Here is a 14326-nt window from a genome sequence, read left to right on the forward strand (position 1 = left end):
GACTAGGGAGAGGCGATCTTCTTGCACGCGAGGCTGGCCCTTGCAAGATTCACCGATCGTCCCCCCGTCGGAATTTCTATTAATAAATTCGGGTCGATGACCCCTCCCGTTTTGAGTCGTCTAATTGAATTCGGAGCTTGAAGTGGGGAACAGGCTTCCCACGTCGTGGAGCATCGGGAATTTGCTTGCATGCTAAGCAAAGCCATGCCATTGAGAAGAGACGCGTCTTCCACTGCAAAACAGTATTTTGCCGAATCGTTTGAAATTGAACGAATTCGTGCCACGTGTCTTCCGTGAACCAACCCCCGGGACCCACCCAACAAGCAGAATTCCAGGAAGTATCTTTTCGGTTTGATGGCGTTCCCAGAGGTCGCCTGCAACGACGTGACGTGTTCGCTTACCGTCGCTCGTGAGTTGTTGATAAGACGAGACAAGGTAACTGAAAGTTCGTTTCTCTTTAAATTAATATTACAAAAAATTTTAAATTAATATATCTAAGACAGGTTTTTATCAATTAAAATTTTTAAATTGATGCACATATAACTAATCTATCCCAAACTATTTTTTATTGTAAAAAAGCTATAAATGGATAATTGTGACAAATTTATTATCCATTAATTTTCATTAAAATAAATTAATATCACCAAAAATTACAATAAAATTCTAAATTAGTATAATCATCAACTATAACATATAATCCAATTTAATAATTTGATGGCTAAATTTAAGAGAATCTAACGGAAGGTAATATTACAATTTTTCTTGATATTATTAACCTCACTTTCTATATATTTTTTTCTCTTTTATTTTTTCAGCAAAATAGATTTTTTTGGGGCAACAACCTTCCGACGCGTGGAGGAATTTGTCCAGCCGGGTCAAAGTCACGCGTCTTTGAGGTGGTTGTTCATTCGAGACTTTTTTGAAATTCTTTGATCGATGAAAATGACTGATTTCCCAAACTTCAAAAGTCACATTCAACTTTGTTTGGCGGGTCAAATATCTTTCCTAAACAGTACAAAAACTAAGGGGTTCTTGTTGTCAAATCAGGTCACGCATATGGTTTGTTGAATTGTCATTTAGGCCTTGATTGGTAACCATTCAAACATAGCCAAATTCTGATTATTTGTTCCCAGAATCAATTTGGGCCTAGAATCGCGTTTGGTAAAATTTTTGTTCCCAGGAGTAGATTAAGAGTGGAATCAAGAATAAAAAAAAAAAAAATCGATTCTTGTTCCGGGAACAAATTTGAGAATCAAAACCAACAATTCTTCTTCTTTCCTTCGGTCATCTCGCGACTGCCGTCTACCACAGCCTGCCGCCGACCGCCGTCTGCCAGTCCGGCAAGCTCGTCAGGCCAAGGCGAAGTCCGGCGAGCTCGCCAGGGGCAAGCCCAGCCACCGGCAAGGCTCGCCCAGCCTCATCGATGGCCAAGCGGGCCTTGCCAAGCGTAGCCGCGGGTGCTAGTGTTGCGAGGGGGCGAGCGACGGTAGAGCTTCGGGCTGATGGCAGAACAGAAGCGACATCGCAGTGCAGCAAGGCGGTGGCTTCGTCGGAGACGCGGCAAGGTGGGCTTGCGGATGCGAGATCTGCAGGTCGCGAGTCACATGCGAGGCGGAGCAGAAGTCGGTCGGCATTGGACGATCGCGGACAAATCAGGGCAAGAGTGGCTCGGGCGTCGAATCGTGCGGCGGTGGCGATTTCTGGCAAGATAGAGTAGAGTAGGAGTTGGGTAGTGCCGGTGTGGCGAGACAACGGCATCTGGCGGGCAACAGTCAAAGCTCTGGCAGACGACAGTAAGGACGCCCGCCCAGCCTCGCCGGTGGCCAGGCAGGCCTCGCCCAGCCCCGGCAAGGTCGGCTTGGCCACCGATGAGGTTAGGAGAGACTTGCCCGGCGACCGACCACAATAAGAAGAAGAAGAATAGGAGAAAAATGAAAGAAAAAAGGAAAAAAGTAAAAAAAAAATATTTAAAAATTAAAATAAATTGATTTGGAACAGAATTAATAAGCACGATACCAAACGCAATTCTATTCCAAAATAAAAAAATTTAGACAGTTACCAAACGGCTTAAAATGCTTAAAATTAGTTTCTAGGAACGAGAATAAAAAAGAATCATTTCTGATCAGAATCTATTCTCGAGAACAAAATCGTTACCAAACGCGCTTTTAGTTTTCCATGCGCCCCACTTCCATAAAAATAAAAATAATAAAAAATAAAAATGCAGTACCCCTCCTATAGTCTCTCGCTCCACTCGAGAGACTCGCTCCATTTGTCACACTCATCAAAACTTTCGCATGATGTTCATTTTAACAAATCACTTTAGTGTCACTTCGGTATCTTGGATGATAAATTTTGATTTTTCGTCTTATGTGACTTTTTTTTATATGACATTTTAATATTTATATGGCTCTTTCATAGAAAAAGAACTCTGATGTGAATGAATACCTGACTTTAAAACTTTCTCTCTCTTTTCTCTCTCTAATCCCAAAACTGCGATCACTTGTCTTGAAGCTCAAACTCTCGAGAAGTCGGGAACCATCTTCAATGGCGACCGAGCCACTCCAAATCGACCTCAAAAGCGTTTCTACAACAAGAGCAACCCATTCCCCTCCGCCGCTGCAATCCCTCCCTTGACATCACCACCTTCATATCTTCCCGTTCTCATTGCAATCCACCGCCTTCATTGACGCCTCCTCCAGCCTTCACGTCCCCTTTTGTGAGCTCTAGTGCTCCATTAACTCTGTCGCCTCCTGTCGCTCCGTCATAGGCATGTGCAACGATGACGCCGTCGTCCTCCTCCTCTCCCCCAACTTCATCTCCTTTCCCATCATCTCCCTTGCCATAATGACCCTTGGTACTGTCATCACTCCTGCCAATTTAGGGTGCGTTTGGTAATATTTTCTTTAAAAATTGTTTCGAGAACGAAATAGAAAAAAAGTATTTATGCTTTAGGAAACAATTTTTGAATAAAAAACGCGTTTGGTAAATCTATTCCGAAATATAAAAAGAATAGAAACATGTTTGGTAAATTTGTATAATTTTTTTATTTCTTTTAATTTTTAATATTTTTATTTTTATTTTCTATTTTCTTTCTTATTTTTTTTTTTTTTTTTTTTTTTTTCTTCTTTTGGCCGGTCGCCGGCCTCGGCCATGGGCGGCGACCGCCCGACGAGGGTCGGCGGCCTCGCCCAGCCACGACGAGGCTCGTCGGCCCCGGCGAGGCCGAACTCGCCCAGCGGCCGGCGAGGCTCGGCGTTGCCGGGCCACCACCAGGTGACGCCGACCTAGCGGTGGCCGGAAGGTCGAGCCTCGCCAACCACTTTGGGCAAGCTCGGCCTCGCCGATTTGGACGAGATCGAGCTCGCCCGGCCCTAGCGCGAGGTCGGCCTCGCCAGGGGCCGGCGACACTCGGCCTTGCTAGGGGCCGACAACGCTCCGGCGAGGTTGTCGGCCCTCGACAGCCGGTCGCCGGCCATGGCCGAGGTTGGCGACCGGCCAAAGAAAAAAGAAAGAAAAAAGAAGAAGAAAAAAGAGAGAAGAAAGGGAAAAAGTGTTCCTAAATTTTGTTCCAGAAACAAGAAACAATTTTTTTTTTTTGTTTCTTGTTTCTATTTCAGATGTGTTTCTAGGAACAAAAAAAAATAGATTTGGAATAAAAACGCAAACAAACGCGTTTCTATTCATTTTTTGTTCTCAGGAACAAAAAAAATATTTTTAAACAGAAAAAAGAAGTGAAAACAAACAGGCCCTTATTGTCCCTTGTTCTCTTAATCTGAACATATCCTTGCTATATTTGTTTTTCTTGGCATATGAACCTTTATCACGACTCTTTGTTACTATTACCCTTGAAATTCCATTGTAAAAAAAATGTCTAATATTCTTAAAAATCACAAACTGATATACATGTGACAAATTTATCATAAACTAAGTTTTTGACCACTAAAAACCTCAAACTAGTATACATTTAACAAATTTACCCAAAACTAGTACACTTGTAATAAATTTACCATATATTAGTTTCCGTTAAATTATACTGTCAAATTACTAAGTTGAATAACATATGACAATTGATTGGTGGATTTAACTATCTGTTTATCACAATTATACAATTTATTTTTTATTTTTTTTATATTAATCTAATTTAACGGATGGTACATTTGTTACAAATGTATCGGTTTAGGACTTTTGGCGATCAAATAAATTAGTTTTTGGTAAATTTATCACAAGTGTACTAATCGGTTAGAACATATGTACCAATTTGTAATTTTTCATGGTTAAAAAATTAGTTTATGATAAATTTATCACATATGTACTAGTTTGAGGTTTTCGGGGTATTAGCCTAAAAAAAAAAAAACGCAATTCCAATAAGAAAAATCACATGAATAAGGTAGCAAACCTCCATTGTAAGTTTCAATTACTAATTTTGCCCCAAAATCACATGATTTTTTAAAATTATTTTTATTTTTATTTAATCTTTTTTCTCTTTGCCTTTTTTTTTTCATTGTGCTGGGTGAGGGTTAGCAGCAGCTCTTGCTCGGGTTTGGCGAGGGCCTTCCAACCACAAAGAAAAAGGAAGTAAATAAAATAAAAATTACAAAAATTCCACATTTGCATCAACTATGTTACGTACAATAATCGACGTTCATGTCAGCAAAAATTGACTATAATGACTCAATTGACGAATTGTCAAAAAGTTTAAGATCAAATTAGTGCTGGATAAAAATGTTTTAGGACTGAAGTGGAAAAGGCACCAAAAAAGTCTCAAACTTTTAGCATTAGTATAAATTTAGTTATAGACCTTTTAGTTAGACTAGTTTAATTTTAAACCTTTTGCATTTATCCCAATCAAGTACATCTAGCCATATTTGGCTGAAAATCACTAACACAATCCTATGTGACACAATCAGCATTGACATAAACAAATTTTTAATCTTTTCTTGAATCATTTTATTTTTATTTTAAAAAATTTTCATTGTGTTTGACGAGGGTTAGTGAGGGTCACGGCCCTCACCTGGGCCACCGTTAACTATAGCCACCAAGCTCTCACTAGATCTAGTGAGAGTAGCCCTTGCCCAGCTGCGAGGTTGTTGCTGGCACAATGAAACACAAAAGCAAAGAGAGAAAAAACAATTAAAAATTCATTTTTTTGAAAAAATCACAAAAATCGACCGCGTTAGTGTTGCTTTGTCATGTAGGATGTTAGGTGTCCATGTGAGTGACTTTTCAGTCTCGATTGACAAATTAATCAAAGTTTTATGGCTAAATTGATAAAATTAAAATGTTTATAACTAAATTGATATAATTGTAATAGGTTCATAATTTTATGGTAATTTCTCTTGTGGTGCTGTTTACGTGTTGCATCCTATAAATAATCAATAAGATAACGACTTAAGAAACAGAAAAGTCAAACCGCATTATTTGCGCGTATTGAGGTTGCCGAGTTGATCACGCTTTTGGTGTTGATTAAATTTACATCTCCAGCGTCATTCTCCGTTGACCCCGATGGCATAGAAAAAACTTCAAAAGCTCCAATGAATGCATTCACCAGGGCCCAGAGACGATGATCGTTTAGGTTTGTAAGGGAAGTCTACATGTTCAATTTCCAATTTATTCTCGATTTCAAGAAATCTTTAATTAGTCTGCGAAGGATGGGCTGGGCTTATATAGTATCGGTTTTCCCATCCTTAATTAATGGAGTTATAGTGACAAGTTTGACCTATTAGTCCTTCATTAAAGCTTTATATCGAATATTGTAACCGTAGATCAAGCAGATGTAGATTCCATTCATATCATGTCTATTGAATAAATTAGCACTAAGCATCGGTTCTGAAAAATTAGAATAGAAAGAATCCATAAAACTGATCCTACCTAACTAGCTTCACGCGACGCCCAGTGCAACATGCCTGCCTAACTAAGTTACCTGCAGCAAACCCAAAGACTTATAGGGTGCGAATGATAACGCTTATTGGCTAGGGAAGAGTTTTTTTCTATTTCTATTCCAAGGAACAATTTCTAAGTAAAATAAAGTGTTTTGTAATTACATAAAATTTCTATTCCGAAATAGAAAAAGAGTAGAAATATGTTTGGTAACTACACAAGATTTTGTATTTTTGTATTTATTTATTTTTATTCTTGCTCATGGATTCGGCCACCGCGCTTGCCACCCTGCCGCCGCCCCGCCGACCGCCCGACCACCGACCATCCTCGGCCGCCGCTACCGCATGACCACCAGCCACCGCCCATCGGCCGTGGCCGGGTCGGCGATCAGCGTTGGCGGTCGACGATGGCTGGCAGCGGCGGCGGTGGGCGGTTGGAGGTGGCCACAACAAGAGAGAAGAAGAACAAAAAATAAAAAATAAAATTGACTTATTTTTAGAAATTATTAAGAACAAAATGTTATTTTTTTTTTTATTTCTTACTTTTGTTCCAAATCTGTTTCTGAGAACAAAAAAATAGATAAATTATTCTCGGAACCTCCATCTGCTTTATTAGACTTGTCCTTATCATTGACTAATCTCGACAACGCAAGTCCGACAACATCGGCGTTTGCTGCCTTCCCCCTCCCGGGGTTTTGGAGAGGAATTGGATCCGGGATTGAGGGTATGAAGATTGCCTAAACTGTACCGTCAGATACGAACTTTTTCCATCTTGGTTTTTGTCCATCAGAATCCCCTTTCCATCGCTCCATCAATTGCGATTTTGTCGTTGCAAGTTCGGTGTTGACCGATTATCGCTTGCCAACAGTCCTTGTCAAATTTATTCCCAAATGCATCCATTGAAATTCTCTCCATTCAAATATCTCACCAGCCCATTCAGAATTCTTTCCTCAAAATTCTCTCCATTCAAATATCTTTTGACCATACTTGTTGCACTTTTTTTTCCAACTTTTGTAGATAATCGCATGTGATCAAATCTCCAGCAACCCTTACTTATTGACCCTCGGTCAATCATTATCTTGTGCCCATCGTTATCACCATCCAATTTGATGCAAAATGGTATGTATGCTCTTAGCGACAGCATACAAAAGAAAAAACGAATACACAATATTGTTGATTTGATCCAAGTAAGTAGGAGCTTTCATATTTGCAACAAGGAATCGGCCTGATACCTATCAGTCCTGTTTCTTTAAGAACCACCGGTTTGGGCTTGTGCGGACTGGTTCCAGACAATCCGAGCGATTTTGATTACTTTGCACACCCCTAGTTAATTCAGATTGCATCTATTTGATCTCATCATATATTTAGTCCTTCCTATTATTCTAATTTATTCTTTTGTTCTATTATTCTTTCAAGTTATATCCATTAGTAATTCCGTTCCTCAATTTGCCGCCGGTTTAAAATAGAAATCCAGATGATTCCGTTCCTGCGATGAACAAATAACATGCATACTTGACTCTCTTCCGCTAATCCACAAAAGAAACACAAAGGGTTCATACCAAAACACAAAATGAGAGTTTCGAACTTCCCATCTCAGCATGTCCATGAGATCAGAATCATTACCTTATGCCTTCCAATAGATGAAGAACTCAGCCTGAGGATCTAGACCTTCCTTCGTCTTCCAGTAGATGAAACAGTTGACACACGGGTTGAGAGTTGACACACGGGTTGAGAGTTAATTTAGGTTGTCTCAATTTTCAAGCATAATTTAGGTTCAAACTCTCAAAGTGTCCCATAAGATGACACTTGTTTTTATGCAAGGGTCTATATTTGGCCCCGGGTAGAATTGTTGTCAAAATATATGTGTACATATACACACACACAAGATCACTTGAAAGTAATTTTAAAAAGAAATATTATTTCTACTAATTATATATTTAAGTGATAAATTGAATTTGGCAATATAAAAAAGGATTAAATTAACTTGAACAAACAAAGCCCACACTCAAAGTATGTGTCGCCACGAAACATGCATACTTTTCTAATTCTTTATAAATATCTCAGATTTAGCGTTTTTTTTCATTTGCTTACCAGCGTTTTTTAATTTACTTTCATAATTTGATGTATTCACATAATGATTATCATGAATTAATTAGATATAATAATATTTTTGTAATATGGAAAGGGTTAAGTATAATGTGAATCCAAGTTTAATTAGATATGAGACAATGCAATTATATAATAATAAACAAAAGAATTTGGGCCGAATCACTTTTTACCCGACCTAAAATCCCTCTTTTGCCCAATCCAATTTCAACATGACTCAACTATTTAAGGAGCCCATAGTTCCACCTTACACAAACGAGCCGAACTCCCAAACTTTTGTTGGATCGAATCAAGAACCACCTCACGGCAGACCGGACCAGACACAAATAGGAGCCAACACCAAAGATAACATCCCTTTGAGGAGAACATACACCGAAATATAAGTACATAAAGCAGTTCACCCGTTGATGCGACTTTGAAAATGCTCCATATTTCATTTCCATTGTGCCAAACTGAATCACATCACTATCTAGTGCTTGCCACAAAAGATGAAAGCGCCCTTCCGGCTGAGGAAGGGGCAGAATCTTGGGCACATCAGCAAAACAGAGCTCCACCTACCCTCACGCGAGTTCTCATAATACATCTTTACTCCTAACCCCCTGTACAAAATCTTGACGCTAAGATATCATTTCCACTTTCCCGATCAAAAAGGAGAAGTTGCAAGGGTTGTCTCTCGTTGTAGCTATTCTGTTGCATTGAGTTGCAGATCCTCCGACGTTGTTGCCAGTTGGCATTCAAAGGAAAACGTAACATTATAGATGTGTTACCGATACCACACAAGTGGAGTAGAGACACTCTGGGGTGGCTGAGGCGTCATGCAGTGCGGTTGCTGCCACTGCTGAAATCCTTCACTTGAGCTCTGTCCGGCATAACCATGCGCTTGTTCTTGAGTTACCGGATAACTTTCAGTTGCATCTTCAATCTCCATTGTCCCGTCAGCCATTTCCTCAGCCTCCATTGCCTCACTACCCTCAGGCTGGAGGAGTTCAATGCCTGGTGCAGAAGGAAACTGAGAAGGAATCCAAGGGACCACGGCCATACAGTTGGTACCTCCCTTGTTTGTCTCTGCATCACCTGTCTCATCTTCAATCAATTTCTCATGGGCAGGCTCATTTGACCAGTAGAATTGATCTGGAGCACATGGAAAATAATGTCGATGAATTTGTCATGACACTACCAAAGAAACACATATCATACTGAAGCAAAAAATCAAGAAACTGCTGGTCTCAAAAAAAGTTCATATTTGCAACAATTCAAATTTCACAAAAACAAGGTTTTGTTCTTTCTCCCTGGTTGTCAATAATGCTTTGCACTTAAAAAATTTATTAGAATTGTCAATCTTCCTTTTCCCATTCCAAAATTTTTCATAATTAGAAGGAGACTTTCTCAGAGATTGTTGATTGCTGATTCTTACTTGTCTAGAAGAAGTTTACCTTTCCACCTAAAACTGTTAGTGAGGACCCTCTAAACATCAACTACTTTAACTTGACCACTTTTACACTTAACATTCTGATGCAGCCAACAAAATCATTGCAAGATGATATTTATTCGAAGATTGGTGTTCTAAAAAGCTTGGGCGAAGACGGACAATTGGTGACACACGATCCTAAAATGGACTCTCCTTCAAGTTTAATTAGAGAAGTTACCAACTAGGATTGAGTATTATTAGGATTTATTAAGTTTCCTTTTCTTATTTTGGCAGGATATTTCCTTTACAGAGGTTTTCAATTTTGATTATATTTCTTGTTTTGAGATTTCCTATTTCCACTAGGAGTATAACTTTTAGAGAGTCTATTCATTGTTGAGTTGAAACCCAAAGTTGGCGAGTTGACACGTGAGTTGTACACTTTAGGTAAAGATCATGAACGTTGTTTTGAGCAACAAACAACAAGATTGATGAACTAGCTAAGAAAATAAAGAAGTTATTTATTGTCCTGAGGATGCAACATATAGAAAGAAATGCTGATCATGTCCTTCCACAATCTAAAAACAGCAGGGGTGTTCAAGTTTCAAGTATTAGAAGAATCCGAACTCAAAGGAAGATGTTGAATCACATGCATGAAAGCAATAAAAAAATAATAATGGATCAAGGAAGGAGGATGGCTTGAAAGTTGTGTGCTTCTGGTGTGGAGATTTCAGTCTTGTTGTTTATCAATGTCCAGTGAAGGTGCATTGGGCAAGACAAGCAACATTCTGTTCAAGGTGGTTGTGAAGATCAAGGAAGCATAGTTGAGGATGTTGATCTCGTTATACCATCCAAGTTGGATTATCACATAAAATTTACATCAGGAGTTTTTCCTCAAAACAAGCCCCAATTTAATTTCTTACTGCTCAAGGAACAGAACTCATCATGGTAATGATGAAGCTATAAATTCAATTGTTCCACACTTGAAACTCAGAGATGAATTTTCTCTGACCAAGGGAGAATGATGCAGCCAACAAAATCATACAAGATGATTTTGTTCAAAGATTGTTGATATTTTTACTAAACTTGAGTGCAGATGGACCATTGCTGATTCAGAATCAAAAGAAGAGTTTCTTAAAGGATTAGGATTCTCTTTCAAGTTTAATAAGTGAGGTTATCTGCTAGGATTTGAATATTACTAGAATTTTATTAAATTTTCTTTTCTTTTTAAGAAGGACATGATACTTCCCTTTCAGAGGTTTCCCATTTTGACTGCGTTTCATGTCTTCAGCTATCCTATTTTTCGCTAGGAGTGGAACCTTTAGAAAGACTATTTATGTGGTGTACTTCTTCATTTTCAATAAAGTCAATATTTATCTGAATTATGCAAGCATTCAGTTTAGGAATTACGATTGTTGGATGCAATTATTCTTTATAGGTGTGATTCTTATGACACTCTAGGCATGCTGCTGAGGAAATTTTGAGTGTGAAGCCTAAAGATTTAGACTGTGTGGTGAGACTTGTGGACCTGCATCATATTGCCAACAATTTTTCCACTGTTCAGTAAAATTTTCAAATCCACTACTCCAGTGTTGCTCCACGCATTCAACTGGTTTATAATCGAGTTCCAGACAACAAAAGACATTCTCATCTCAAATTTTGGTATTCGTTTGTGTGATCTGCTTATTGTTTATATCCTAAATCCAACTAATCAATAAGTTCAACAACCACAATGCTTGTATGTACAGATTTTCTTTCACCATTTTTAGCCTTTTTACACAAAAACAAATTCATCCGCACAATTTTTAGATTAGCAGTTCAGCAATACACCAGAATAAGAAACATAGGAGCACATAATCCTCTCAGACTTCTAATCTAAACATATGGGCACTCTACCATAACCAAAATAAAACTAGAGAATAAAATAAACTAGGATTTGCAAGCGACTGCTCAGTTCCAAATTAGAAAGAAACAAGCCCAAGCTCGCTGACAACTTGCACTACGTCAACCGGCAGAGTCATTAAGCATACTAGATAAACCATGTTCATACCATCTCCATTTTCCTCCTAAAACTTAAAAGAGCTGACCGAGCATCTCAGCCAAGACAAACGAAAACGGCTTAATCGTCCCAACGAAAACTTAATCATCGCAGCAAAAAGGAGAAGCACGACGAAATAAGAAGGAGCGAGGGCTTGGGTTTACTTACTTTTAAACCCTGAGATGAAGTCCGGGTCCACGGAAACAGAGAAACTCGAAGGGGAGGGCCCTCCCAGAAGACGGCCGTGCACGGGCTTGAAAAGGACAATAGCCCTCTCCTCGTTCTCCGAGGCGGAGGCGGCGGCGGCGGCGGCGGCGGTGGCGGAGGCGGAGGCGGAGGCGGAGGCGGAGGATGAGGCCGATTCCGCCGGCAATTCCTCGATCACCGGGCCGCTGCTCCGGTTCTGCAGGTAGGGCATCGCGATTTCAGGTTCATCGTCCTCCATTATAGGCGGTAGCTCCGCGTCCTATCACACAACACGACGCGCGCACGCGCGCATTCGAGGTGACGTCAGAGGAAGGGAGAGAAGAACGAAGGGCGAACACGCAAAATCGACTGGACCGACCGACCGAACGATCGATCGATCGATCGATCCAGAGAGAGGGAGGGAGAGAGAGGGAGGGGAACAGTAGGAGTACCAGTCGGCGAATCTTCCGGGCGGGGGAAGAAAGGGAGAAGTCGGAGAAGTCGTCGCTAACTTGGTCGAGGTCCTTGCGCTTCATCTTCGTCCTCGCCATCGCGTACGCCTCCATCGCTCGCTCGCTCCCACGAAGAAAGCCTCTCGATCTCTCTCTCGCTATCTCTGTGTGCGAGAATTCGAGAAGATCAGAGCTCGAATGGACTGCACCGGTAGAACGAGAGAGCTATGCAACAATGGCGTCTTATACGAGAGAGGGCGGAGTCTAGACTTCTCCAGAACACGTGAGAAAAAAAAAAATTGGACACTCGGCCCGACCACTCCCTCCCCTAGCCCCCTCCCTCCTTTCTACTTCCTTCGCTGCTCTCGGCCAATGCCCGCCCGACACGTCGTCTCCACGAGGACGCCGGCTTTGCTAGGACAGCGTTCGCCGCTTTAGTCACCGCCGACTGGATGAATTTTGTTAAAGACGACACGCCGTATAGAAAGTGGGGGACGGTCGAGAGCAGAGTTGAAATTATGTGGAGAAATTTTCGTTTCGACTCAATCACGACATAACATTGAATTCACCACTTTTTCCAGTAGTGTTTGATCTCCCCATTCAAATTGATTAGGTTCTCTAGTATCCACGGCTAGGTAGGTCATGAAGCGCACATGCACAATAGCAAGAAGGTATATGTGGTAAAAGGACACACACTTGCCTTAGATTTTTGGCTTTGCTAAGACCCAAAATATTATGTTTGATCCAAAAGGCCTTAAAAAAATTGGCCAAACACCCAAAATATTTCCAAGTGGCTTTGCAGGCCTTTTGAGAAAGTTGAATCAAATGCAGTTATAAAGATTCCCTCTTAAGATAACATGCCCAAAAAAAAAAAAAAAACTCGAATAAACATACTTGATGTCTAAAAGAGCTTTAGGTGAGTAGTGAAGCTTAGTAAAGAATCTCCTCTAGGCTAGAGACCGCAAATTCCACTGCCAAGCCGAAACCATTTAATAGTTAATCAAGTTGTTTCATGCAATTAGATGCAAGCGTGCTAGATAAAAATCACACTTGATGTTGTATGCAAGCATTGTACAAAATAAAGCAGTTTGAAAATTGATTTTGTTTCTCGCGAGTAGATAGACCAATAATATTATGTTGGAGGGCCGATATTCATGTCAGTAATTTTTTATCAAAATTGTTAGGATGAACTTAATTGATACAAATATAAAATGTTCATAACTGAATTGATCAAATTGAAATATTTAAGATTGAATTAATACCTATGTATAACTTTTTTTTTGATAATTTCTCCGATTAAATGGTCAATGCATTAAAATTGAAACTATTTCATACGGTGCAAAAAAAAATATAAACAGAAAATCCACGTATTTAGCTAATTTTCCATTGACACACAGCGTAAAGAGTTGTAATAGGGCAAGCATGGATCCTCAGATTTTTCTAATCTTGAAAATTTAGACTTTGTTACGTTGTGTTTGAGTTTGATTTATCTTTTCAATTGATAAATTCTATAGAGTATTAGAAGTTCTTTAGCTTGACTCAATCCAAATAATCTCAATCTATGTCATGCCTTAGCTTGAGTTATGAAAACTGTCCAGCTAATCTCAATCTATTGCATAATTGTCGATCAAACCTTAAACCTTTTAATTTTGTTAATTTAGTTCCAATTTTTTGTGCAAAATTTCAATATGATTATTTTGGCTAAATTTTATTGAAAATTACTATCGTGGCAGTGTTTCACGTAAGACAATCGACGATGACTGGATTGTTATGCTACGTTAGTTGTTTTTCACAAAATTTGAAAAGAGTATATTAAAATTTCTGGTAAATGTTTAGTACTAAATTAATGTAATTGAAAAAATTAGGATTGAATTAATATTAATACAATAAATTTATAATTGATTGGGTAATTTTTGTGCTTGAGCTTGACCTCAAGTTTTCAAAATGAGAAAAATAGAATCAAATAATTCACCTCTCCTATGAGTTTTTGACCACAGGAAGTACTTCTAACCGTTGTGAGTTATTATTTTTATGAACTTGCAGATGGTAAAATCAAATCTCTTACATTTACGATGTTAATATTAGAATTGCTGATAAAGACAAATTTAACTAATGATTGAAGACAGTGCTCACATGAAAGACACGTACTAAAACAAAAGCTATTTTACGATATACTTTGTGTTAAAAAACATATTAAAAAGAACATTATGCCATATCATTTATAATTAAAATAAATGGGAGTAGGGTTTTTTTAGAATGGTAA

At 39.2% G+C, this 14326-nt stretch overlaps 1 protein-coding gene across 2 annotated transcripts; it reads right to left on the reverse strand.

Annotated features, from left to right (window-relative positions):
* Nucleotides 1-8324: 8324 nt before the first annotated feature.
* On the reverse strand, nt 8325-12362 carry LOC104439569. 2 transcript variants are annotated; one of them, XM_010052618.3, is made up of 4 exons: nt 12064-12362; nt 11768-11891; nt 11594-11725; nt 8325-9113 (listed from the first exon to the last, which is right to left on the reverse strand). In XM_010052618.3, exons 1-4 carry the CDS (start codon nt 12175-12177, stop codon nt 8746-8748), a joined length of 738 nt encoding a protein of 245 aa, XP_010050920.2. In that variant the 5' UTR covers nt 12178-12362; the 3' UTR covers nt 8325-8745. The 2 variants fall into 2 exon arrangements, with proteins under 2 accessions (XP_010050920.2, XP_039166078.1); XM_039310144.1 differs by having other exon boundaries at nt 11594-11891.
* Nucleotides 12363-14326: the final 1964 nt, after the last annotated feature.

The sequence above is a fragment of the Eucalyptus grandis genome, chromosome 3, assembly GCF_016545825.1.
Source record: "Eucalyptus grandis isolate ANBG69807.140 chromosome 3, ASM1654582v1, whole genome shotgun sequence".
NCBI classification, from domain to species: Eukaryota; Viridiplantae; Streptophyta; class Magnoliopsida; order Myrtales; family Myrtaceae; genus Eucalyptus; species Eucalyptus grandis.

Bases quoted from the DNA above. Each gene is read 5' to 3' on its own strand.
- LOC104439569 (XM_039310144.1), bottom strand. From the start codon at position 12,177: ATGGAGGCGTACGCGATGGCGAGGACGAAGATGAAGCGCAAGGACCTC. The intron at 11,892-12,063 runs GTACTCCTACTG...GTTGTGTGATAG, and splicing joins CCCGGAAGATTCGCCGACTG to GACGCGGAGCTACCGCCTAT. The intron at 9,114-11,593 runs GTAAGTAAACCC...CATGTGCTCCAG, and splicing joins CTTCATCTCAGGGTTTAAAA to ATCAATTCTACTGGTCAAAT.